The sequence below is a fragment of the Pezoporus wallicus genome, unplaced genomic scaffold, assembly GCF_028554395.1.
Source record: "Pezoporus wallicus isolate ANWC-B61680 ecotype Strahan unplaced genomic scaffold, APGP_CSIRO_Pwel_v1 contig_5690, whole genome shotgun sequence".
NCBI classification, from domain to species: domain Eukaryota; kingdom Metazoa; phylum Chordata; class Aves; order Psittaciformes; family Psittacidae; genus Pezoporus; species Pezoporus wallicus.
Window position 1 is genome coordinate 473,678 of NW_026642407.1, and position 25,769 is coordinate 499,446.

General features: G+C 41.7%; 2 protein-coding genes across 2 annotated transcripts; one reads left to right on the forward strand and one right to left on the reverse strand.

Moving 5' to 3' along the window:
• The first annotated feature begins 5,238 nt into the window (after positions 1–5,238).
• MAD2L1 (mitotic arrest deficient 2 like 1) lies at positions 5,239–7,645 on the forward strand. Its single transcript, XM_057429904.1, has 5 exons — positions 5,239–5,374; positions 5,542–5,688; positions 5,845–5,965; positions 6,577–6,680; positions 7,198–7,645. Exons 1-5 carry the CDS (start codon positions 5,299–5,301, stop codon positions 7,368–7,370), a joined length of 621 nt encoding a protein of 206 aa, XP_057285887.1. The 5' UTR covers positions 5,239–5,298; the 3' UTR covers positions 7,371–7,645.
• A 717-nt stretch (positions 7,646–8,362) lies between these two features.
• On the reverse strand, positions 8,363–12,913 carry RPL7L1 (ribosomal protein L7 like 1). Its single transcript, XM_057429917.1, has 7 exons — positions 12,853–12,913; positions 12,618–12,726; positions 10,604–10,767; positions 10,306–10,443; positions 9,935–10,044; positions 9,474–9,686; positions 8,363–9,225 (listed from the first exon to the last, which is right to left on the reverse strand). Exons 1-6 carry the CDS (start codon positions 12,864–12,866, stop codon positions 9,478–9,480), a joined length of 744 nt encoding a protein of 247 aa, XP_057285900.1. The 5' UTR covers positions 12,867–12,913; the 3' UTR covers positions 8,363–9,225; positions 9,474–9,477.
• Positions 12,914–25,769: the final 12,856 nt, after the last annotated feature.

Here is a 25,769-nt window from a genome sequence, read left to right on the forward strand (position 1 = left end):
TTCCTAGCTATTTTGCAGATGTTCCTACTGTCTGCCCATAAGCGATTTTTTAAAGGCCAATGGAACACAAAATAGTTTTCCCTGGTTTCTTATGTGGCTGAAACAATTACTAAACTCTAAGAAACACTTAGGTACTTATTTGATGAGTGATATAAAAAATAATTAAGTAGGACTTTTCACCTTACATGTGATCTATATGACGGATTGAGAGGAGCTTCTTTACATTTATAGTGGAATTCTATAAGCTTGGTTTTGTACCTGATACATCCCATGCCTAGCTCAATGCTGTTCTTGTGCAGGCATCTTAATTGCTTTAAAGCTCTCAATTTTTAACAATGCATGCTACTCCTAGACTGTGCATGTTTCTTCTGCTGTTAACCAGTAGAGCAGAGGAGTTCTGATGAAGACATCACAGAAAGTTCAGAAGTCAGGCATTTGTCTCTATGCTACAGGACTGGACTTCCTAAAGCAGCAGTGTGTAGTGAGAAGTGCAGGTAGTGCAGAGGAGAGGGGAGGAATGGCTCATGGCATAGTCCTGAGGTGGCCTGGGTGCCTCATACAATATTTTAGCTCATCAAATTGTCATGACACATTGGTGGCCATTCGGTCTTCCTTTTTTTTTGAAGAAAGGCATGCACAAATCTCTCAAAACACATGAAAAAGGATGTTTTTCTTGAAATAAATTGCGTTCTTTGAAGAATTCCTTCTTCCATATGGGAATAGATACCTTATTTACAAAGTCATCCTTCACCATTTTAAGCTGTCCAATACTTGGGAGAAAGAATTTGAATATTTGGCATGCCTGCTTTCAGTAATGAGTATCATTCTGACAACAGGGCACCTAACTTGCCTGGTGAACTAACTGTTGAGAAATATTTATAAACACTCTAATTTTCAAGATGAAATTAAGGAATTCTTCATATTTTGCTTAAAATATTTCTAATGCTAATAATATACTTGTCACAATATATTTACCTCTTCAGCCATTATACGTCTTAGGCATTATGTAAGCTGTACTGTATTCCTTGCAACACAATTAACTGAACAAGTCCATCATGGTTATATATCAGAACTGACATGATTAGAAAGCAATCATGAAATAACAATTGTCATCTAACACGTTGTGATTGTGCAACAATCAATAATCCTTATCTAAATATATTTACTATGCTATCAATCTTCTGGACCCTTTTGCTTCCCAGTACCTGATGACCTGTTGACAGTCTAAGGCTCCACTGATAAATCTGTTCAACTGTTCTTTAGAAAACCCATTCTGAATTTAAAGCTAAAGGGTGGTATACTGGCTTAGTAAGTCTAAACTATGTGAGAACTCCTAAGTTTTCCATTAACTTATTAACAGAAAAACTTCAGCTGTGACAGGAGTTAATGAACTGGGTTAATATTTGTCTTTTAAAATTATCATCCTTCAGATTGGAGATTAAGTCATAAAGAGCTGGATTCTTAGCTGTTAACACTGTAACATGACATCATCCAGCCCTACACAGTTCTCAAGGCTTGAAAAACTCATCAGTATCTGCTCTTTCTGATTCTGAAATAGGATTGCCGTCTTCATTTGAAAATGAACACGTATGAAAAATAAGTGTTCAACAGTTAAATTGTCTTTAGTGCAACGGCAAGGTTGCATTAAATGTTTACCAAGGTAAACATCAAAACCTGGCATCACGTTATTTCCTTCATTCTAGAACAATGCTTTTAGAACTAGCAAAAATAAATGCGTCTAAATAAATTTGTCTAAACTAAAGCATGCAACAGTAAAATGAATTCACTCTAGTTCAAGACCAGACTGAAAGGGTACAGATAACGTGTTTGGTGCCATCTCCCGGTAGTTTAGAGGTAAAACCATCACAAATACCTTGCTAAACCTTTTTTCATACATACACTTTAGAAATACGTCAGGTCGCTTTGCGAAGTCTACTCATCGTATTAGAAGTTATAGTGCAGCTTATTAGCCCACACTTACTTAAAAAAAAAATTCTTTGAATTAAGACTTAAAATTCAAGACAAGCCTTCCTAGTTGCACCGCTCAAAAGCTGCTGTTGGTGAAAGAATACAGTATGCTATTTGTAATAATATTCCATGGCTCATGTTTTAAAAAATAGCACCAGCCAACTTGAAATGTTATAGTTATTTTGACAGTTGACACAAAGTACCTGTACCTACCCTGCAAACTTCAATACTACTGACTGTTGGAAACAAATTTGAACAACAACAACAACGACAAAGAAATTAGTTTTGTAATACAATGCCTACCAAAAAGTGCAGTATTTTACATTCATTCTAGAATTAATTCCAGATAATAATAAATCACCAAAAGAATGTTTGGATGAGAGCTGTGAAGATGCAGTGGAAGGCAGTAAAGAAGCTCATGCACAGCAAAGTGGTTTAAAGATAGGTAAGTGATTTAAAGACTTGGAAGATTTAAAAATAACTCTTACATTGAGACAAGGAGGCACAAAAGTACAAAATGTAATCAGTTCTAAGTAATGTTAAGTTTGATGGCTTTGTAATGGAAAATACCTGCAGTGCTTGGAGGTAGTTGACATACTTTCAGGACCTCAATACAAAAGGTGTGAGAAAAGCAGAATAGAAGGACAGGACCTGGGATGGGGAGTATCCCAGACTAGCAGATGTCCAGGATGAGAGCAGTTAAACTAACTGATAAGTAGAAGGCCAGGATGATGCTATGTCTGTAATGTTAATTAAGCTTGTTGGGAAAAGTAAAGGACCCTTAAAGACCACCACATTTTTGTATGCATGCCAGAAACCTTTTGGAAAATGATGTAATATGCTCAGTAACCATATAAGGATGACCTGTATAGCAATTCGGGGACACACGTTAGGAGGAGCTATCCCCCGCGTCTCCCGGCGCCGCAATAAAGAATACCTGCTTGTCAACTTGAAACTCTGTTGGTGAGTTTGTTCCTGGAGTTTTCTCCGAATCAACATAAAGGAACAGTGATGGTACTTGGCTGTGCTGGTGGCCTACCCTATGCTCAGGTAAAGCTTTTCCTGCAAACCACCCAAATGTCAAAACCTGTATAGCACCGAACCTAAACAGCTAATAGAGAAAAATATGTTTGACAAAAAAATCATGGCAGTTCTGCAAACTGACAACTGCAGCACCCAGTATATGACCTACAAACTTCACAAGCTGGGCTGAGGAAGCAAGGGAGCAGAGCATCCAACCTGCAGAAAAAAGAATGAACTCAACACCCACTCTGATTTTTGAGTGCTGGCAAGAACAGGGATAGACAGCATTCTTACAGAGTAAGGAGAATTAAAGTGATGCACAGAAAATAGGGAAGAAGGCAAAAGGGCTAGCTACTTCTATGGGCTTAAAGGCACAGAGTCGCCTCCTAAAATGTAGAAAGAAATTACTCAGAAGAGCTTGAGATCTACCAGAAAAAGAGAAGCACTAAGACTCTGTTGGCCAAAGTAAGACTTCCTTACACAGTCACATCAACAACAGATCTTTAAGCCATCTACACTGAGATGTGGCAAAATACATCTAGTAAATCAAGAAGTATTTTGACTTTTTTCTTCCATTTGGTTTTAACAGTAAAACAGCTAGATGAGAAATGTGCGATAATTAATCAAAAATGAGCACTCTCCAAAACACTCAAGAGGAAGCAAAATGAATGAAAATTCAAGTGTGGGGGAAAAAAAAAAAAGAAAAAAAAAGCGGGGGTGGAAGGATGAGACCATTTTGGAACAGATGAAGAGTAGTATGCTAGTACATAAGGTCTGAAGCAAAACAGCTGATACAGCTATATCTAGCTTCTAAAAGCTGGGACTCAGATGAAAAATGCTTTTACTACCATAAGGCTTTGAAATACAACAATCAAAATATTTTATTCAGAAGACTAACATATAACACAACCACTAATGATCAAGACCCAGGATAAAGGTCCTCTAGGTTACCAAACTAAATTATTCAGACTTCAGCATGATTTCAGGATATACTACTGGTTTTAATAACAGCACAGCGAACACTGAAACAAACTGTAATTCCTCTTAGAGACAAAAAAAAAAACCTTTTTGGTTTGTTTTTACCATTTATTATGACAAAATAAACAACTGTGGCACTGACTCAGTCTTTAGCAGCTGGTCTACTGAACTATGTAATGACCATGCAGTTTTTATCCTAGGCTTAAGTATCAGTTTTGAATGTCATTTTCATTTGAAGCCTGTTCTGATGCCTTTGCTTTGAGGTCAATAAGGCCATCTAATACAGATATGTCGCAGATGATAATGTCTACTCATTCCAGAACCTTCAGAAAATTGTATTCACTGAAGGATTTCATTTGCAGCTCTTCCCTTCCCAACAAATCCATTCATTTTTCACTTATTTGCCTATTGATTGATACATACTTAGTATCCCAGCACATTACAGCTTCCCCTCTTCGTGATTCTATTTAAATATTTCAACATTTCACATGTACTTGCTGTTTTACTCTGTCTCTTACCTGCTAACCTCCGACAGTCTCCTCCGTGTGATAGTTAAGGCTAGCTGCAGTGTCTTCCTTGCTGTCCCTGTAATAACACGATTGAGGTGCTTTTAACAACCAGCAACGGCCCTGTGGCAGCCTCACCACAAGGTCGGATGTGCACTGAGTAATGAGCTTGTGGGTTCCCTGCATTTCCAAATGCCTCTTAAACCCTTTCTTTTCATGTTACCTGCTAACCTACAGATTTAAGGGAAGGAAAAGTGTGTTCCATCCGGCTTTCCGAGGTTCTTTCTGCCTGCCTTTTGACAGCATTCGCAGAACAGAGCACTTCTATTTTCGATAGCTACTGCCCAGTTTACACACTGAGTGCTACCAAAAATCACCCTTAAAAGAGGTACTCGCTTAATTTCATTTGTACCTGGGAGTACCATTTTTTAAGTTCCGAAGTGCCTTCACAGGGACGAACGCAGCTCTACACAACAACACCACGACCTGATGCAAAGTTTAACACCAGAAGACCCTTATTTCCCTAACAGATCGCTGCCGAAACAGCGCCCAACAGCGCCACAGCCCCACACCCCAAAACGTTTAAGAACTTTCCCTCACGTCCCTTCACGCCGCCTCGCGCCGCTCTCGCTCATAGCACCATCCGCGCATGCGCCCAAGCCTTAAGAGCCCGCTCCCCAACGGCCGTGCGCAAGCTGGGAGGAGGGAGGTGCGGGTTTGCGCGTGCGCGTAGGCCGCCTGAGAAGCCGGAAAGAGGCGGGGTGGGGCGGGGCGCGGCGCGGTTTGAACGGCACGGCGGGGAAGCAGCATCCGCTCAGCTGCCATGGCTAAGCAAGTGGGTCGGGACCAGCAGGGCATCACCTTGCGGGGCAGCGCCGAGATCGTCGCCGAGTTTTTCTGTAAGGGGCTGCCAGAAGGGACTGGAGGGGGGCTCCAGGACCAGTCTGGGAAAAAGAATGGACGCGGCAAATAAGCCTCTTGTGGGGTGACATGGCTTCCGGCAGGGAAGGGGGACTGTGGCTGCCTCGCACACACACCCTTTACCTTCTCCTTCTCCTTGTTGCAGCCTATGGAATCAACAGCATCCTTTATCAGCGGGGCATCTACCCCCCCGAGACTTTCACCCGCGTCCAGAAGTATGGGCTCACTCTCCTCATCACCACCGACCCCGAGCTGAAGAACTACCTTAACAACGTGGTGGAGCAGATGAAAGGTGCCGGAGGCTTCGGCCGGGCCGGGGAGCTGAGGGGGGTTCTTCAGGCTGCCAAGCTAGTACTGCTGGCAGAAGGCTGCTCTGCCCTTCTTACGTGTTTCAGCCAGTGCTTCTCATCTTTTGCACGCTGCAAGTAACTGCTGTATGTTCTTTCAGAGTGGTTGTACAAGTGCATTGTGCAGCGCCTGGTGGTGGTGATCTCGAGTATTGAAAACAATGAGGTTCTGGAGAGGTGGCAGTTTGATATCGAGTGTGACAAAACTGCAAAAGATGATAAGTGAGTAATGGTGTTCCTCTATCTGCTCTTCCCTATATCTAGTAGCTATGCAGATATAAGATGATACATGCCATGTGCATCTGTGCTGCTCTGGCTCAGAGCACTTGAGATAGCTATTGCTCACTGAGCATGGGAGGTGTGTCTTCAAACCTTACAAAGCCTTCCTTACTTCTTACTGCTCATCCTTATGAGCACACCTTATAAAGTGTAAACTACATGAAGCAAACATAATTCTCACATGTGATTTTTTTTTTTTTCTTCTGTAAAGCATCAGATCAGAACTTGATTTTTAATCTTCAACAAAGTATATAAAATCCTGTACCGGGTATATATGCCCTTAAGTACTACTACTTTGCTGTTGTTACATCAAAATGTTTTTATCCATTCTGGACTGAGAATAAATGTCACAGTTCCTTACAAATACTGTTAAGCTTCACAACAGTAAACCATCACTTAACTTTTCTAAGCCTACTTATCCTAGGCCTTAGTCACTACTATAAAAATTCTGTAACAAACAGACCAACAGGGCTGAACTAGGAGAATTATATTTGAAGAAAACTGTCAGGATGGTAGAAACTTTCTTTCTTAGCAGAGTTTTCCTATTTTTCCAGTGAACTGCGAGAAAAATCTCAGAAAGTTATTCAGGATGAAATTCGATCTGTTATCAGACAAATCACTGCCACAGTAACTTTTCTGCCACTGTTGGAAGCTGCTTGTGAGTATTGACTTCACTAAAGAAATCGGTTACTTCTTTTAGAAACCTCAACCTTCCTACTTTAGAAAATATTTTCTGCTAACTTTGAGGCTTTTTAGATATTACATGTCATATACCACCACATTTCTGGGACCACATTTTGTTAGACTGAGACGAGGACAGAACTCAAGAGTAGCTTAACTAAGTTAAACTAGTATATGTACTCTGAGGAATGTAAGCTTTCATAAATAATTATTTTGTGGCTAGCTGTGGACACGCTTGTGTAAGTAACTCTTGAATTCATATGAAGTGCTCCACAACATTTTAACATTTAAAAAAAAACAAAACCTTGCATCACACTTGAGAAAACTAAAATGGCTACATACGAATATAACCAGGACTTAATTTTTCATGTTTCAACTATTCCTTTTCCCAGAATTAGTATCAGTGTAATTTCTGCAAACCTTGGTACATGTCTCAACTCTAGATGTTCCATCTTCTTATGCATGAGAGTTAATTTGTTCCCACTTATTTACAGGTGCCTTTGACTTGCTGATATATACAGATAAAGATTTGGCAGTGCCCGAAAAGTGGGAAGAGTCAGGACCACAATTCATAGCCAATTCAGAAGAGGTTCGTCTTCGTTCCTTCACTACTACAATCCACAAAGTGAACAGCACAGTGGCTTACAAAAAAGATTCCTTCCCATAAGACATGGGGCACAGGGTTGTACATACCCTGTTACCTTGTACAGTTTCTGTTCCTAGGACAGCTAATTCATGAACACATCATTACTGTTGTTTTTGCTGATACAGAAAAAAGGCAATGTGTTTGTGATGATGTGGGTTAACACTAGACCAAGCTGACATTGTTTCTAAACATCTAAATAAGGTATTCATTATGATATTTCGACTCTTATTAAACATATGAGCTAAATTACTAGTGTGTTAAACAAGCACATTAATAGAAAAACTGCCTGAATCTGAGATTAACTGCTAGAGTTGTCCTCAGATCCTGCCACTTCAGTGTTGTTTGTTTTTTTTTTTATAAATTGCAATCTATTAGCAGGCTTAAATTTACTCTCAGAAAACCTCACTCCTGACACACCAGTTTTTTGTGTAAAAGTCTGGGCTGTTTTATTACCAGAAACAATCCCAAAACGAATTGGCAGAACAATTCCAAAGTGACTTGTACCTCTTTACCAATGAAAGCAGCTTGTTTATCAGGAAAAACTTACAGATGAAGCCTTGTATATTGATGACTGTTGGGCTTGAGATTGGGGGATGGTGTTTTACTAAGTATGTGTATGCTTCTCATGTCTGTCAAGCATTCTCTATGTCTGTAATTCTTGTTCTATAAAATAAAGCTTGAAACTGTATAGTGTTCTCTAATTCAGTCTGCAGTACTTCATCCTTTAGATGGTTTTATGAATGCTACATTAAGTTTACAACTACTGTAAAACTAATACCCTAAAGGCATTGTAACTGTTTCCTTTCAGTCTCAAAATGAATGTTGTGGAGTCACTCTGAAATTCATTCATGGATTAACTGTTTGCCCCCACATAACGTCATCAAGGAACAGTACAGTCACAGTGACCTAATGATTCAGCACAGTGGTTCCATATTTGTTAAAACAGCACTCCTCCTGTGTTCTTCGTTCATTTTTACACTTGAAGAAACTAGAGATTTAAAACCAAATGTCCAGGCTCTTCAGTGTTTTTGTTCATGTCCTTCACCAATCTCTGCTCATGCAGAGTATTTACCTCTTTCCACTCTTCTAGAGTCATATACACACAATTCTTCCTGCTGTAACTGTATTTTTAAAAGTTTATTAAAAAAAACCCCACACCTTTAAACATGTACTCTATCACTCTATTACAAAGTTTCTGGCTCTTTATCAGGAAATAGCACTCTCCAGCAGTGTGAACCTAGCACAAGTGAAAATACAGCCTTCTGTAAATCACTAGCATGAAAATCATTGCTTTTTAAAACAATCTAGGTACTTCAAACACATTACATCGTTCACTGCTAGGGCTTGCACTGCAGCAACAGAGGAACACCTGTTTCCTTCTGCCTGTCAGCAATTTGTGTTAAAGAGATGACTGCACCACCCCTTTAGCCTTAAGGAAGTGCACTTCAAGGCATGAAGCTTCAAGTGTTTTCACTGGGGAGTACAGGATGGAAAGTGTGAGTGGAAATCAAATGTGCCACATTTAAATCAGGAACTGACAACCACTGCTTTATACCAGATATGAGATCAGGAAGTGACAGGTATAGAGGCAGCAGTAATGAATACTAAAAAAAATTGTTTTGCAGAGATGCAGAAGTCAGATTGCTTCAGGGAGTTCAAGTCACTTTCCTTGTACCAAGCACAATTTATTTGCTTTAAGAAGGACCAGCCTGAAGTCTCATCTCCATAACCATCTGTATATTTTTTCTTTATAGAGAAAAATACATAAAAACATATACAGTCAAGAACTAGAGCATATCATTGGACAGAGAAAATGTCCATGAAAACTGCATGTGAGAAGGAACAGGGTCCAAATCCTTAAGTTTTCACAAAGACCCTGCAGAACAGCAAAGAAAAAAAAGAAGTCCCATGAATGCAGTCTCCCAGGAGCCAGATCCTTATGGAGGTAATCCAACAGATTTGCTGACACCTAATGGGACCCACAGTCTCCATTATTTTCCCTACCATACACATCACTTCTGTAGAGTGAAGCAAAAAGAAGCCCCCCTCATGTCCTGTGGCAGTTATTCTTAGGAAACTCAATAAAGGATAAGATTTAGAAGTTACACAACAGGCATTCTTCACCTGACTAGTTCAGCTGACGTATAAGCTGGTTGATTGCTTCGCCTCTGCAGCCAGGCTTACCCATTTCCTTGAGGAAACCTACTTTGTTACGTGAAGCATGGCGAGCCACTGACAGATGGAATGGCCACAGAAAATTTGTGACTTTCTTGAAATGCTTCCCAGCTGAATGGATCTCATGAATAAGGTCTTCCAGGCAAATAATACCACAGTCCCCTGCAGGAACAAAAATTAACACGCAATCAACCAGAAATCAGTAAAATAACAAAAAACTGCCTGCTCCCTCCCCCCCTGCCAAGATGTACACAAGATGCCAACTGTATTATCTCTCCTCACATTACAGAAGAATTGCCATTCCTCCGTATACAGGTATTGCAAGTTTTTTCTCCCTCCCTCTTAGGTCACATTGCAAAGTCATAACATCCTCCTCTCTCCTCAATTCATTTCTTCATTCTCCTCCTCACCTAAATGTTCCTCTATCAGCATATTATCTGTCAGAGGCATCCTCTTTTTCTTAATCTTGGCTTGGCCCCGTTTCAGGATGAGCTCTCGTATGGATTTCAGGTTAGGGTGCCTGTACAAAATTAAAAATCAGATCTTTTAACAAAGAGACATGAGACACAGGGAAAGCCTGTCCTACTTCTCTGGTGGGAAAGTGGCTAAGTTCTATTTAGAACAATGAGAAAAGGGATAATAGTGAGTTTTAGGTACAAAGCTGATGAAGTCTGGGCCATTACTCAAAAAGCCAGCTATGGATTTGTGATACCAAGCAGAGAATCAAAAAGCTATGACCTTTACATGCAAACTATTACCAAGTCACAGGACTGGTACTTACCCCCATGCGACATACGGTTCCACAATCCGCAGCATCTTCAGCAATAACGGAGTCAGTTTAACAAATATTCCAGTAAAAGTTTTTCTGAGCCGCAGCAACTCTATCACTCTTCTTACTCTTTTGCTCACCCCCTTAATACTGAGTCAGAAAACAAATGCTATTTATACAGGTTTCTCTAATAAAGCAACAAAGGGCCTCAGATTACCTGCAAGGAGATATGTCTAGGCTGATCATGCTTCCATTGCTTAGACATGATACGTAGCAGTAATAAAGGTAAGGAGTAACACAAGTTTCTTACTCTGCAATCCGCACAACAAAGGCTAGTTTGTGCTCCTGAGGTACAGCCATCTGCGGAGGTCTCTGTTCCATGCGCCTCAGCCGGGTGTCATCTCGGTGTTTGCGCCATGAATCTCGAACAAAAGCCTCCAGGCGTTTAAACTGCAGCTGTTTTCCCTTCTGGTGCTAAAGGCAAAAGGATAAAAGGTCACCACCTTTCCCAGCAGTTTCAGGGGTTTGCATCTCCAAAGGCCAAGTGAAATTCAGAACTTGATGAACTATACTCTTCCAGTTCTGGAGAAAAGTAAGAAGAAAATAAAATTGGTAATCTAAGGCCAAAAGAGACAGAACTGAGGAACAACATACAAATTTACAAGTAGCTAGCTAGAATTCATGAACAGTGAACTGACAGTTTTTCCCCTCAAGAAAAAAAATACACTAGAAAAACCAGAACAAGACCTAGAATACTTCTAGGCATAGGAGAAATCAAATGGAAGCATCTGCAGCCACAGACAAGACAGATCTTCAGAACTGCATACACAGCTCAATCACTGAGAGAGCCAGAAACAACATATGTGTCTGCAGAACAGATACTACAGCAATACCCTGGTGTGACTCAAAATTACCATCCCACAGAATAAAACCAGCTTTAAAGTCCTCTTCTATTAAGGCAAACATGCAACAAAACAAACAACATCCAAGTATTCAAATAACTATTAAGTATCACTAACTTAAATACAGAACATCCAGAGCACTTAAAAAAAAATTAATTCAGAATTATGGGAAAATTTAGAGCTTTTTTGTTTTTTAAAGATGTTTAAATGCCTATCCTTAGCTCAGGAACAAGTACATCCACCTAAATCATATGATAACTACCTTGCATATTCAACTCCTAATATGTTACATGCACTACTGTCTAAATTATTATGCTATTTTAAATTAAGGGATCTGATGTTATGTGTCTTCTATTTCACCTATAAAATTATTCTGAATTTTCAAAACAAGAAGCCCTATTCAAAATCTCATCACTAAGGTAATTTTTCTAATGAGAATCTTACATGTAGCTATTTAACATTACTACTTATGCCTCCATTTCCACCTTAGAAATACAGCAAGCCACTGAGATATTTAAAAACACAAATGCAGTATTTACCAAAAATGGCTGGAACTTTGCACATAACTGCATCAAATCCACAGAACAGAGTCAGTGGGAAAGCTTTGAACCACTTCCAAGACAGGCACCCGCTATATTATGTGAGATACAGCAGCACATTTCTCAGCAATTCGTAAAGGTTTGCTGTGTTCTGCCAGCCTGGAAGCCACATGCTGTGTGCAAGGAGTCTCTGTATTAGGAACACTTGCCACCCCGCATGCAGAAAAAGGCTTCATGATGACCTATGCTCTAACAGATTTACCTAGCTCATGACAGCTAACTCTAAACGTGCTCCAGAAAAGAACACCTTCTCCATCAAGGTTTATGGTGCAAAGGTGAACTAGTTTCAGACAGTGTTAATCCATGGCAACAAAATAACTCAGAAGTATTACATTTTATTACGTGTGTCTGTACACACAATCACCCTGGTAATCACTAATCTGAGAAACAACTCAGTCTTCATTAAACTCGTGTTTCAGTAATACAAGACGTTTTATCCTCTTTACAGGCTTCAGAGACACACGGAGAAAATGCTCAACCACTTAAGAAATGGACTTATGCTTCCCCTCAAGAGATAACCCAAAGGATCATCATGCTATCAATACAGCGTCAGCACCTAGTTTTTGCCCACCCGCAGGGCTCGGGCATTCCCCTCGTAGAGAAGGCTCATCACTCAGACCGTTTGTACGCCTGCAAGGAATCACAATTTCCTCCTCCGAAAGACGTGGACAGACGGCTGCAGCAGCGCTGCAGATCCGCTTTGTACTGCAATTCCTTACAACCAGGCTCCCGCCGCCGGCCGCCAGCTCCTCCACGCCGTCTGCTCCCGGCTGCACCGCCGGGCCGGGGACCGCCGCCCCGCATTCCTCCGGCGAGCCCCTACCTTGCGCTTGTTGAGGAGCGCCTGCTTGGCCTGGGTGGCCTTGATGGCCTGGTAGGCCTTCCTCTTCTTCAGCAAGTTCTCCGGCACCAGCGGGATCCGCCTCCTCGGCCTGCGGGGAAGGGGAAGGAGAAGCCGGTCACATCCAACACCGCCGCAGCTACACCGCCGCAACCCCCGACGCTGCCACCGCGCAATCCGAGAGGATGGCGGCGGATACCCGCCACGCCACACTCACTCCTCCTCCGCCATCTTGCCTGGGTACCGCTGCTGCGCCTGCGCCGGGGCTGTGTGATGGCCGTCCGGCGCTGTGCGGCGCCTCCCCGTCGTTTACTCAATGAACCTGAAGCGCACCGAGGCGTTTGCAGGAGAATGGGGGCATGAGGGGAGACTGGCTGTTTGTTATCCAGACCATACTGTGTCGGCGGGAAGGAGTTGGGGGGGAGTGGCGACTCTTTGAAAGCCTAAAAGGTAACAGTGAACCCTGGAAAGCCATTCTCCCTCATCAGGGACTGCTTTGACACCAGGTGCCGTATCCGCCTAGCTTCAGAGTTCCCAAAGAACGCTGGATCTGAAAAAAAAAGTAGTAATAAAATAATTTTTAAAACGTGTCATCTCTAGGTCCCCTCAACTCTTCCAGCTCGTGTGGCAGCCCCTGCCCGTGCCATGGTGACATTGTGGAGGCAACCAGGGCAGGAGCTGCCTTCTCCCGTACATATCACTGATACCAGGCAGAAATACTGGCCGCTGTGTAGCAGCAGGAGAGCTGCCAGAGTTGGCTGCGCTGGAAGTTAACGCGTCAGGCTCACACCCTGCCACATGCGTTGTGGGAGCAAGGTAGTATCCATGTTTGACAACACTTCATGCCCTAAGCACCTTCCCACTGCTGCTTCACCCCACTTAAAAGGTATCAAGGCCAGTGTCACCCCTGTTGTGAGTGCCAAGGAATAGAAATAACAGGCTTGCAGGGCTGTTGCCCCTAGCAGTTTGTGTGGCCATGTCCAAAAGTCACTCTCAGGGTGTACATGTCCCTCGTCCTAACTCTTCTGATCTGAGACAGATGTCTCACCACACCAGAGGCCTGTGAAGAGGGAAAAAAACTTTTCAGAAAGAGCTTGTCTTCCAGCCTCTCACCAGAACATCCTAGGGATCTTCACCAGGAGAAATTGCCAGTTTTTTTCTCCCTCCCTAGTGGCATCTAAGTCCTGCCCCCAAACAGCAGGTCCTGCCTGAAGGGGCAAGTAGACCCAAGTGAGGACTCGTAAGCCACACAGCACATCTGAAGTGCAGGTGAGCAGCTGGTCACAGCCACTTCTGAGGAAAGGATCTCAAATGTGGCCAGGGTCCTTGTCCTGGGTTGAGCAGTAGCAGTCATTTTTGTCCTTCTTAGTAGCTGGTGCACTGCTGTGTTTTTGACTTTTAGCCTGGGAGCAGCACTGATAACACCGATGTTTTTAGACTGCTCAAATGACCAAGTCTGACCAAGGACTTTCTGAGTCTCACACTCTGTCAGGGAGGAAGGGAAGCCAGGAGGAAGCAGACAGGACACCTGACCCAAACTGACCAAAGAGGTATTCCATACCACAGCACATCATGCCCAGTATATAAACTGGGGGCGGTTATCTGGAAGGGCTAGATCACTGCTTGGGTTGGGCTGGGTATCAGTTGGCAGGTGGTGAATGGTTGTGTTCCCTTCCCTCATTATTTCCCTTATCATTATTATTATTGGTGGCAGCAGTAGCGGTTTGTGTTATGCCTTAGTTGCTGGACTGTTCTTATCTCAACTCGTGGGAGTTACATTCTTTCAATTCTCCTCCCCATCCCTCTGGGAGCAGAGGAGGGGGGTGGGGAGAGTGAGCGAACCACTGCGTGTTTTCTGGGTGAAACCACAACAGTCCTGTAGAGCAGAAAAAAAGATTACCTCCCCATTGAGGTGGCAGGCACTTGTGACGAGGCAACATAGCATTTCTAGCTGGCTGGAGAGCAGGGTAGTTATGGAGCAAGGGACTGGGGATGGGGATTTCTTGTGCAGAACTGTCAGAAGGGGAGAGTCGGACAGGTGGTTTGGACAAGAATCTCACCTATAGATGGTGCCATAGCCTCACACTAATGGAATGTTGTTGCATCTGATGAGATTGTATTCCAGTTCTGCTGCCTCCTCTTTATCATGTTGGGTAGACGAGTGTACCTGACCTGTACATTGGACCTGTATTTTCTCCTCTATTTGATCTACACCAACCATAATTTCCTCTTCAATTTAACAGCTGAGAGCTTGAGTCTTTTACTAGAAAGCTCAGTGATATCAGAGTTTAACTGCTTACTTCTGTGAACCTGCAAACCTTCACAATAATGTCAACTAGGCCACTTCTACTTTGACACCCAAAAGATCTGTATTTAGAAACATGGTGCCACATTCCAGAATCTGCTCTACTCTGCAAAAATACACCCCATAGTGTGACCAAACCCAGCTTCCTATCAACTGTTCTCTGATGCAGTCTTTTGGATTATGAGACAGAAAACAACAAGCTTATGAAATAAGTCATATGAAACTTGCACTGGAGAAAGTTAGAAGCAAATCCACAACTGCATAATTTCACTCTTAACATTAGGGTAAGTTGCACCGTATAAAAATAGCTGAAATTTCTGGTAGCTCATGACAGAAAATGTGGCACATTTAAATCTATGAATGGATGTGCTTTGTTTAACAGAAGCGAAAAGCAAAAGGGAACTTAGGTATTTCATTATTAATGGTAAGGAAACAATAAGTAAATATTTCAAGTGGTGTTGCTATCAAATGTCACGCAGCATACACAGGCTGACTTGTTAAATTTTAACTAATAGTTATATTAATGAATAACCATTCAAATGTCCTTGTTTGCAGGATTACTCAAGAAAAATATTCTCACTTTCCTAGGCAGCAAGCTGTTGTAAACTGACATTCAGCACTGAAATTCTGTTCTCTTCTTTTTCTTGACAAGGCCTTTTCTTGACATTTTCTGAGATTTCTATGAACTGTTACAGACAAACTTAATGACTGCGCACTTACAATAGTCACCATTGATACTGATATGCAGATAGACTCCACAACTCGTTAAAGTTGTAAAGTAGGTATGCTTTTATTCAGCGCTGAGATGCATGGGGGATAGCTCCTCCAAAGGCATGGGTGCCTCAGTGTTGTTTCCCTCTACATTTATTCTCTAAAGTTATATATATTCATAAGGTTGCACAATATGCCTATACATATTCATGTCCTATCCCCGCTTCGTATTATAATGAGCTAGAAGGTCCTTTGCGCCTGCGCCTCAATAAAGCACCTCATATAACCATCCCAGTGGTTATGTGTTTGTCTTGACGCTAACGTTTTGGCGACCCAGATGGGACCTCGCGGGCATTGCTGAGGCGGATCGCGTTTCGATCCTGCTCCAGCCGGCACCGAGATATTCTCGGGGAGCTATCGACCGCAACCGACCTCCGCTGCTCACGACGGACCTCTGATACGGTGAGAAAGGTGCTTTTGATTTGGGTTACGGTACCGATTTCTAGTAAATGTATGGTATTGACCTTTGGTAAAGGTCTGGTAAAAGCCTGCCTGTTATACGCAGCAAAAAGCTGTGTGTGGCTGGGCTAGTAGTAAAGCCTGCCTGTTAGACATGACGAAAGCTGCGCTTGGTTGGGGCTAGAGAGCTCTCGGGGTAAAAGCCTAGGCGCCGTCTATTAGACAGTAGCAAAAGCTCTGCAGGTTCGGCAAATGTGGTTCGGTATTGGTATTTATGCTGCAGGAACAGCATCGGTGTAAATGTTGTAACTTAGTGGTGTAAAGGAAACAAGTTTTCCTTAGGATTTGTGGTACAAAAGGAAACTCCTTTGTACTCACAAGATGCCGCCGATTCCCAAGTCCTCTCCACTAGGCTGTCTGCTAAGCCATTGGAAGGAAGGGGGATTTGGGCAAAGTATGCGGAAAAGTAAATTGATTGATTATTGTAACATTTGGTGGACACAGTATGAACTAGGGGATCAGGAAAAGTGGCCTGAAAATGGCACTCTGCAATATAATACTATATTGCAACTAATGTTGTTTTGTAGAAGGGAAGAAAAATGGGATGAAGTGCCGTATGTAGACCTTTTCTTTACTTTAAGGAACAATAAGGAATGGCAGAAGTCTTGTGGGATTTTAGTTGTTAAAGCAAGTGCAAATGAACAGTGTAAAGGATGTGTTACTGAGAAGAAGTGTGTTGGATGTTTTGCTGTAGAAAACAGTTTGCAGCACCAGAAAGATGATGAAAATCTTGATTTGGCAGTGGCTCCGCTTGCGCCGCTAGTAGCAAAGGAAGAAAGGGGGGGGAGGAGAACGATAGTGATAACAATCTTGAGAATGAAAGTGATTGTGAATGCAGAGAGACAGAGATTTCTGCTACTCCAGTTTCACACCGAACTAGCCAGAGGGGAGAATGGAAAAAGAAAGTGCAGGCTCAGGCGTCTTAGGCACCTAGTGCAGTGCTTGCACCTTTAAGACAGGGAGTTGGAACGGAAGGACCAGTGTATGTTAAAGTGCCCTTTTTTCCTGGGGATTTGGTTATCTGGAAACAATCAGCAGGGACATATAGAGAGAATCCTGATAGGGTAGCCCATGTAATGAAAATGATCATTAAAACCCAGAATCCAGACTGGGTTGACATCCAGGTGCTTTTAGACACCCTCATGGATTCAACAGAAAAGGAAATGGTGTTGCGGGCTGCAAGAGAAAGGGTCCGGAAGGATATACGACAGGGACTGGTTGAAGGAAATGTAGATCAGAACTTCCCTACAGAAGATCCAATGTGGGATTATAACACGGCAAGGGGAATGAGGAATTTGCGAAGGTATCAAGATTGGGTGGTTGTTGGAGTGCAGAATGCTATGCCTAAAACAATAGATTGGTCAAAGCTATATAACGTAAGGCAGGAAAAGACAGAATCACCGTCTGCTTTCTTGGAAAGACTTAAAGAGACAGCAAAGAAATATACGGACCTGGATGTGGAAACTGAACAGGCTAAGGCACAATTGGCTTTGATCTTTTTGGGGCAGTCTCAGGATGACATTAGGAAGAAATTGCAGAAGCTGGAGGGAGCAGACTTGTGAAACTTGGACAGGTTGCTAGAAGTGGCTTGGAAGGTGTATAACAATAGAGAAAAAGAGAGTTCCCGGAGGCAACAGCAAAATCTATTGGCAGTGGTCCAGGGGAGAGAACAGGGCTTCCCTAACTCTAGGGGTAGAGGGAGAGGAAATGTGCGGGGACGAGGACGAGGAAGAGGATTCTGTAATCCGAACGCAGGGGTAAATGTGGAAAGAATAGGATATAATCAGTGTGCAAACTGCAAACAGGAGGGACACTGGAAAAATGAATGTCCATTAAGGGGAAGACAATTTATGTCTCCAAGGAACCCTTTTGTGGGATCGGAAGTGGCTCAGGCAATGGTGCTGGGGGAATATAATAATCAAAGCTGACTAACCAAAGCAAGAGTTAAGGAGCCCCTTGTGAAAATACAGTTGGGAGAAGAAGAAGTAAAATTTTTAGTGGACACAGGGGCTACCTATTCAGTCTTAAATGACTTACACGGAAGGTTAGGGAAAAAGACAACCACAATCGTAGGGGCCACAGGGAAGGAGGAAACACGGCCATTCCTACAGCCCCTAGATTTGCGATCTGGGGGGAAAGAGTTGACACATGAATTTCTGTATATGCCTGAATGTCCTGTTCCTCTTTTAGGAAGAGATTTGTTAGCTAAATTGGATGCGACAATTATTTTTTAAAATGGTGAATTAACAATGCAGATTCCGGAATCCAAACCAGGACAAATTTTGGTTTTGAAAGAAAAGCCTATTGCTCAAATCCCAAAGGAGGTAGAAGAGGCTGTAATACCGGTAGTTTGAGAAACAGAAATCCCAGGAAAATCAAAAGCAACTCAACCAGTAATAGTGGAATTAAAGGATGGAGCTAGGCCAGTAAGAGTTAAACAATATCCCCTAAAATTAGAAGCAAGATTGGAATTATAAAAACAATTGAGAAATTTTTAAAATACCAAATTTTAGAAGAATGTGAATCAGAATATAACACCCCAATTTTTCCAGTGAAGAAACCTAATGGTGAGTACAGGTTAGTCCAGGATCTGAGGGCCATAAATGAGATAACAAAAGATATCCACCCAGTAGTTGCAAACCCTTACACATAGCTAACATCTGTGAAGGAAAAGTATAAATGGTTTACAGTGATTGATTTAAAAGACGCCTTTTTCTGCATTCCTCTTGACAAAAGTAGCAGGAAACTGTTTGCATTTGAATGGGAAAAGCCACAGAATGGCCGAAAGACACAATTAACATGGACCAGACTCCCGCAGGGATTTAAGAACAGTCCAACTCTCTTTGGAAACCAGCTGGCCAAAGAACTGGAAGCATGGACCACTCGAGGAAAAATACAGGTACCGAGATCACAATATCTCCTATTGCAGTATGTTGATGACATCTTTATTGCAACAGAACAGGAGTCATTGTGTATAAAGGTAACCATTGAAATCTTAAATCAACTAGGCCTGAACGGGTATAAGGTCTCAAAAGAAAAGGCGCAAATTGCATGCACGACTGTGTTGTACTTAGGATGTGAAATTTCACAAGGGCAGCGAAAGCTGGGAATAAATCGCATAGAGGCAATTTGTGCCATTCCAGAACCGCGGAACCTACATGAGTTAAGAACATTTTTGGGTATGGCAGGGTGGTGCACATTATGGATAATGGACTATGGACTCATTTCTAAACCCCTGTATGAGGCCCAAAAATCACCTGTTTTTGTTTGGAATAAACCACAGAAAGAGGCCTTTAAGAAACTGAAAGAGGCGTTAATGAAATCTCTGGCTTTGGGACTCCCAGATCTGACAAAGGACTTTCAGTTATTCATCCATGGGAGACAGAGATTAGTGCTGGGAGTGTTAACTCAGAAACTTGGGAGCTGGAAGAGACCAGTAGGATATTTCTTAAAACAGCTGGACCCGGTAAGTGCGGGATGGCCTGTATGTTGGAGAGCAGTAGCAGCGACTATTGTTCTAATACAGGAGGCCAGAAAACTGACTTTGGGAAAACACATGGAAGTGTTTGTGCCACATATGGTGACAATCGTCTTGGAACAAAAAGGGGGGTACTGGTTATCCCCTAGCAGGATGATGAAATATCTAGCAATTTTAACAGAACAAGATGATGTAAGCTTAAAGACTACTAACCTGTTAAATCCAGCAGCCTTTCTAGGAACTGACGTAGAAGAAGGGATGCTTGAACTCAACTGTGTAGAGGTCATCGAGCATACATATGCAACTAGAACAGATTTAAAGGATGAACCTCTTGAACAACCTGACTGGGAACTTTTCACAGATGGTAGCAGCTTTGTGGAAAATGGAACACGGTATGCAGGATGTGCTGTAACAACACAGCAAAAGATAATCGAAGCAAAAGCGCTACCTCCTGGAACATCAGCACAAGGGGCTGAACTCATAGCTCTTATGAGAGCACTGGAACTGAGTAACAACAAAAAGGTAAATATCTGGACAGATTCAAAGTACGCGTTCGGCGTAGTACATATACATGGAGCATTATGGAAAGAACAAGGGCTTCTATCTTCTCAAGGGACTAATATCAAATATCAAAAAGAAATTTTGGAATTAATAATTGCTGTGCAAAAGCCTAAACAGGTGGCCATCATGCATTCCAAAGCGCATCAAGGAGTAACTTCAAAGATATCTGAAGGAAATACATTGGCAGACCGGACAGCTCGACAGGTGGCCCGGAAGGTATGGAATATGATGGCACTGATACCTCTCAAGGTAAGCCCACTCCATACCTATCCCTCACAAGATCCAAACTATTCAAAGGAAGATGAGAAATTGGCAGGACTTTTAAAGGCTCAAAAGAATTCTGAAGGATGGTATACAACAGTAACTGGACAAATAATAGTGCCACCAGCTATAATGCGAAAAATTCTACAGATCGAACATCAGAAATGTCATTGGGGTGGAGAAGCATTGGTGACTTATTTAAAGCGAGGAATAATTTCCACACAGATGTTAACCATGGCAAAATCAGTAGGGTCAAAATGTGAAATTTGTTTGAAAAATAACCCAATAGTAAGGAAACAGGTTGAAATGGGAAGGATCAGAGTAGGGATGGAACCAGGAGATTATTGGCAAATTGATTTTGTGGAATTACCAAAGACACAAGGGTACAAATACTTATTAGTAGGGGTTGACACCTTTTCTGGATGGCCGGAGGCCCTTCCCTGTCACACCAATCAGGCCAAAGAGACAGTAAAGTGGTTGCTCAGAGAAATTATTCCACGATTTGGTGTTCCTTTAGGAATATCATCAGACAGAGGCCCACACTTTATCGCAACAATAGTACAGGAGATAAGTAAACTGCTAGGAATATCATGGAATCTACATACTCCCTGGAGACCTCAATCTAGTGGGCAGGTGGAAAAGATGGATCAGACAATAATAAGGCAAATCAGTAAAATATGCCAAGAGGCCAAAATAAAGTGGCCACAGGCACTGCCCATAGCCTTGTTGCGAATCAGAATAAAACCTAGACGTGGAATGTTAGTAAGCCTCTATGAAATCCTCTATGGAAAACCATATGAGGCACCAGAACCTAATCCCAATACCCACATTAAAGGGAATCAGGATGTTTACAATTATGTGCTATCTCTAGGTAAAACCCTAACCAGACTGAGAAGCACCCTGGTGTGGAACAGGCCATTGTCCTTGGAAAATCCAATGCATGACATTCAGCCAGGAGATCAAGTATACATCCGAAATTGGAATGAGGAACCATTAAAAGAAAGGTGGGACAGACCTCATCAAGTACTATTAACAACGTTCACTGCAGTAAAGGTAGAAGGGGTGGATTCTTGGATACATTATATGCGGGTAAAAAGAGTTCCAAAAGTCTGGGAAACACAGATACTAGGCCCTATGAAACTGAAGCTGAAATGTAAATAAGATGTCTGGGTTTTGTTACAAAATTTTGATTGTCATTTGGTCATTAACAGAATTGACATTTAGTCCTCTCCTAGGAATTTCTCAGAAAAATGATCTGACAAAACTTAAAACAAGATGCCATTCTGACCTGCAAGTTCACGGAAACCATTCCGATGGGACCAACACTTTTAACGGTAAACGGTTCTATAGGACTGAATCTGCAGTTAGCCACAGCGAAATCGAAGTTATGGGAAAAAGAACTAGAAGATCAGTGAATTCCACACAGATAATCCAATCATATCGCCGAGATCCTGAAGAAAACCTAATGATAGGTCTGATTAAGGATTTCGCAAAAATGAAAAACACAAGTAGAATAACAGCTTGTTTGCCGATACCCAGAGCAGCTGGAGAACCGATTGAATGGGGAGTAATACTGTTTTCACTTTCAGAAATTAACAGAACAATCATTTGTCAGGAAAAAGAGGTAACGAGAAATATAACAGTGATAGAATATCAGGAAGAAGGTGTCTTTGGGGATCCTGCAATTTTGATATTAAAATCAGTATGTGAAAGGTACCAAAATGCTCAGTTTACCTCTATAAGAGACGAGTGGGGAAAGTGTGTCTATAATAAAGGGAAGAAGATAAACAAACAAGGAAAAGTATGGGAATGTGAAAAAGCAAATGGTTTAAAACAAAACTACTGGGACACGGCTTGGTCAATGAGCATTTTGCAGAAATTTCAATATATTGGAAACACATTTTGGTGCCTTAGATGGACAGGAAAGCAAAATGTGACAGAAAACATAAACATCAATAATTTGCTGTCCATAAACAGAGTTAGTCAAGATGTTATCAAAAATGTTCCTTGGGGGAATTGTACCAAAATTTTAGATTGCAACTCTGACCCCGAAGAAATCACAATACCTCCAGTTAAAGTCGCTTTAATGGCAGGATGTGCATGTCGAGGACTGAGAACTGGAGAAAAAGTGATACAGGTCCCAATTGACAATGTAGACTGTAAATATTCTACGGTGCGTAGCATGGGACATTTTGTTTGGGCAGCAAGTGATGGAACTTGGACTACCCACTTATCTGTGGACGGTCCAGCTAAAGAAGTCACCTTAGGATTACCAACTCTTTGTCCAATTTGGAAGAGGTCGCCATTCAAAGGCAGATTAGAAACCCTGCAGATTCATACAAAAAGAGATATAGGTGATAACAACAGTGATGATGAAGACACTTGGCAGGAGCCCTCCACAGGAGTTAAAATAGGATGGGCTTTTGAATCCCTATTTGCCCAAGTAGCAGCATATCGAAATAGAGAGATGATTGACAGTCTGATTGGCCAAACAAAAAGGTTAGCCAGAATAACAAAGAAAGGATTCAAAGATTTAAATTTGCAATTACAGGCAACAACTAGAATGACTTTGCAGAACAGAATGGCATTAGACATGTTGTTACTTAAGGAACATGGTGTCTGTGGATATTTTAAGGACAGAGTGGATCATTGCTATATTCACATTCCTAATGTGACTGCAGATATAGAACACGACATTTCCCAACTAACCAACATTGAACGAGAGATAGAAAAAGAAAAAGAAAATGCTGAACAAGGTTGGCTAGGGACAATATTTAACAGTCTGGGCCTTCACCTTACTGGATGGGTTCGTTCCCTCATACAAACTGCAATTGTAATATTAATTGTGTTTTTGATAACATATCTGATGTATTTTTGTATCCGAAGGGAAATAACTCGCAACAGTGCCTGGACTCATCGAATCATAGGAGCAGTAACTCGGGAACATCCAAAGTACCCCACACCTCCACCTACCTATCAGGAGACAGCTACCTAAGCGAATGAAAATACTTGCTTAAGTTAAATGAAGTATTTTCAAAGGGGGGAAATGTTAGAGAGGGTGACGTTTTTACAATAAAATAATCATATAAAATAGTAAAATGATTATATTTGAGAAATTTATAAATCAATAGTGAGGCTTTGTATATTAGAAGACGTTGTAACTTTGCCGTTTTGTATCATAGTTACTCTGTAACTAAATGATACAATGGTAGTCTTGGTAGCAAGAGCTAACGTAACTGTATATGGTGAATGGAGTATGGGTGTATGTATTGTAAAACTCTACCCAAGCAGAACCTAAGTTTCAGATAGCCAAAAAGGGCATACCAGAAGCATCCTGGTGAAGGTAAGAGAATGCTAACGTCCGGAAGACGATTGGGACCTAGCCAAGTAGAGGAAAGGTGAAAAGGACAACCTGAGGAAGACTTCTTACTTCATCTGAGGAAGACTCCTTAACTCATCAGGGCGACCACCAGAGGGGGCTGCGCAAGCACAGAAGAGGCTGATGTCGTAATTGATGTAGCAATCTTTGATGCATATGTGTTAGTCAATGATGTAATCTGTGTTGAATATGTATTAGTTACGAAATTTTAGTGTATAAATTGCGAACGCGATTTGACGGGAATCGGAACCAGATTTGGGTGCGTACCCCTGGTTCCCGGCGCCTCAATAAAGCACCTCATATAACCATCCCGCTGGTTATGTGTTTGTCTCAGTGCTAACAACTATAGCCATTTTTATCCTGTACTCCATGGACGCATTTTGCACTGACATTAAAAAAAATAAATAAATTAGAATATAATGCTTAGCAAAGCATGTTACCTTTTGATTACAAGCTGCAGCAGGTCTTTCGTGCTGTTGTGAGGAGACGGTGTTTGAAAGGTTGAATTGATTAGGAGAAAACTCCAGGAACAAACTCACCAACAGAGTTTAGAGTTGACCAGCAGGTATTCTTTATTGCGGCGCCGGGAGACACGGGGGATAGCTCCTCCTAACGTGTGTCCCCGTATTGCCATGCAGGACATCCCTATATGGTCACTGGGCATATTACATCATTTTCCAGAAAGTTTCTGACATGCATACAAAAATGTGGCGGTCTCTTCCCAACAAGCTTAATTAACATTAGAGACATAGCAATCATCCTGCCCTTCTGTTTATCAGTTAGTTTATCTGTGCCCACCCTGGGCATCTGCTAGTCCCAGATACTCCCCATCCCCAGGTCCAGTTTTTCTATTCTGCTTTTCTTACACCTTTTGTAGTAAGGTCCTAAGGACCTGAAACTATGTCAACTACCTTCAAGCACTGCAGTTATTTTCCATTACAAAGCCATCACACTTAACATTACTTAGAACTGATTACATTTTGTACTTTTGTGCCTCCTTGTCTCAGCATATGTATGTTTAACGACAATATAATCGCAGCCTGGTTGATGCTTGGGAGAGACACACTAGGAGGAGCTATCCCCTGTGTCTCCCCGCGCCACAATAAAAAATACCTGCTTGTCAACTTAAACTTTGTTGGCGAGTTCCAGGAGATTTTTCCCAATCAATATAAAAATATGTAAAATGTGTATATGTGAATTTGTGTAAACAAATGTAAACATAACAAAGCGTAAATACAGGTAAAAGTATGTCAAGACCTGACTTAATTTTGCATGCAGATTTTTAGGGCTCCTGTGGTACAATCTACAGTGAAAGTAAGAGGAGGGATGATGCTGACCTGACTGCAAAATTGGTGCCTGCATTTCAGAGAGGATGTCTGGGTACAGAAACAAAGGGCAAAAGCTAAGTCAGGAGGTAAGGTAGGATGTTAAAGACATGAAACTTCTTGCCTTATTTTATCCTATCAGTATAAGAGAATAATATAAAACCCCATTAAATTCAGTTCAAAGCACACAAAATCTCTACTGACACTATGTGCAGTCTCAAAACAGCCAAAGCCACTCTTGAAATCTATCACTCTCACCAGTAAACTGTGCCCCAACCTGAAATCAGTCTGTATTGAATTCCCTATAAAAAGAGCCAAAAAATTAAATTTTGTTTATGATCTAATCTTGGGAACTTTTTAATGGGGAAAATACCTTGTGATCTTAAATTATGCCCATTTCAGATCTTTTAGGGAAAAAAGTTTATATTATTTGGAAGGAGGCCCAGGAACTACTCTATAAACACTCAAACCAATGTTTAACAGAGAAAAAAGCTGGATGGTCCAAAACTGACTTTCACGAAAATAAAAATCATATGAAGATAGACTAATACTTAATAAAAATATTTTTGCGAAAAGCTGTGGATAGTTGCATATT

What these genes read in the sequence shown, in the direction of transcription:
- MAD2L1 (XM_057429904.1), top strand. Translation starts at nt 5,299, where the DNA reads ATGGCTAAGCAAGTGGGTCGGGACCAGCAGGGCATCACCTTGCGGGGC. An exon ending in AAAACTGCAAAAGATGATAA is followed by an intron (nt 5,966 to 6,576) that starts GTGAGTAATGGT and finishes CTATTTTTCCAG; the next exon opens with TGAACTGCGAGAAAAATCTC. An exon ending in GCCACTGTTGGAAGCTGCTT is followed by an intron (nt 6,681 to 7,197) that starts GTGAGTATTGAC and finishes ACTTATTTACAG; the next exon opens with GTGCCTTTGACTTGCTGATA.
- RPL7L1 (XM_057429917.1), bottom strand. An exon ending in TTTGTTGTGCGGATTGCAGA is followed by an intron (nt 10,444 to 10,603) that starts GTAAGAAACTTG and finishes TTTCTGACTCAG; the next exon opens with TATTAAGGGGGTGAGCAAAA. An exon ending in GCTGATAGAGGAACATTTAG is followed by an intron (nt 9,687 to 9,934) that starts GTGAGGAGGAGA and finishes TTGTTCCTGCAG; the next exon opens with GGGACTGTGGTATTATTTGC.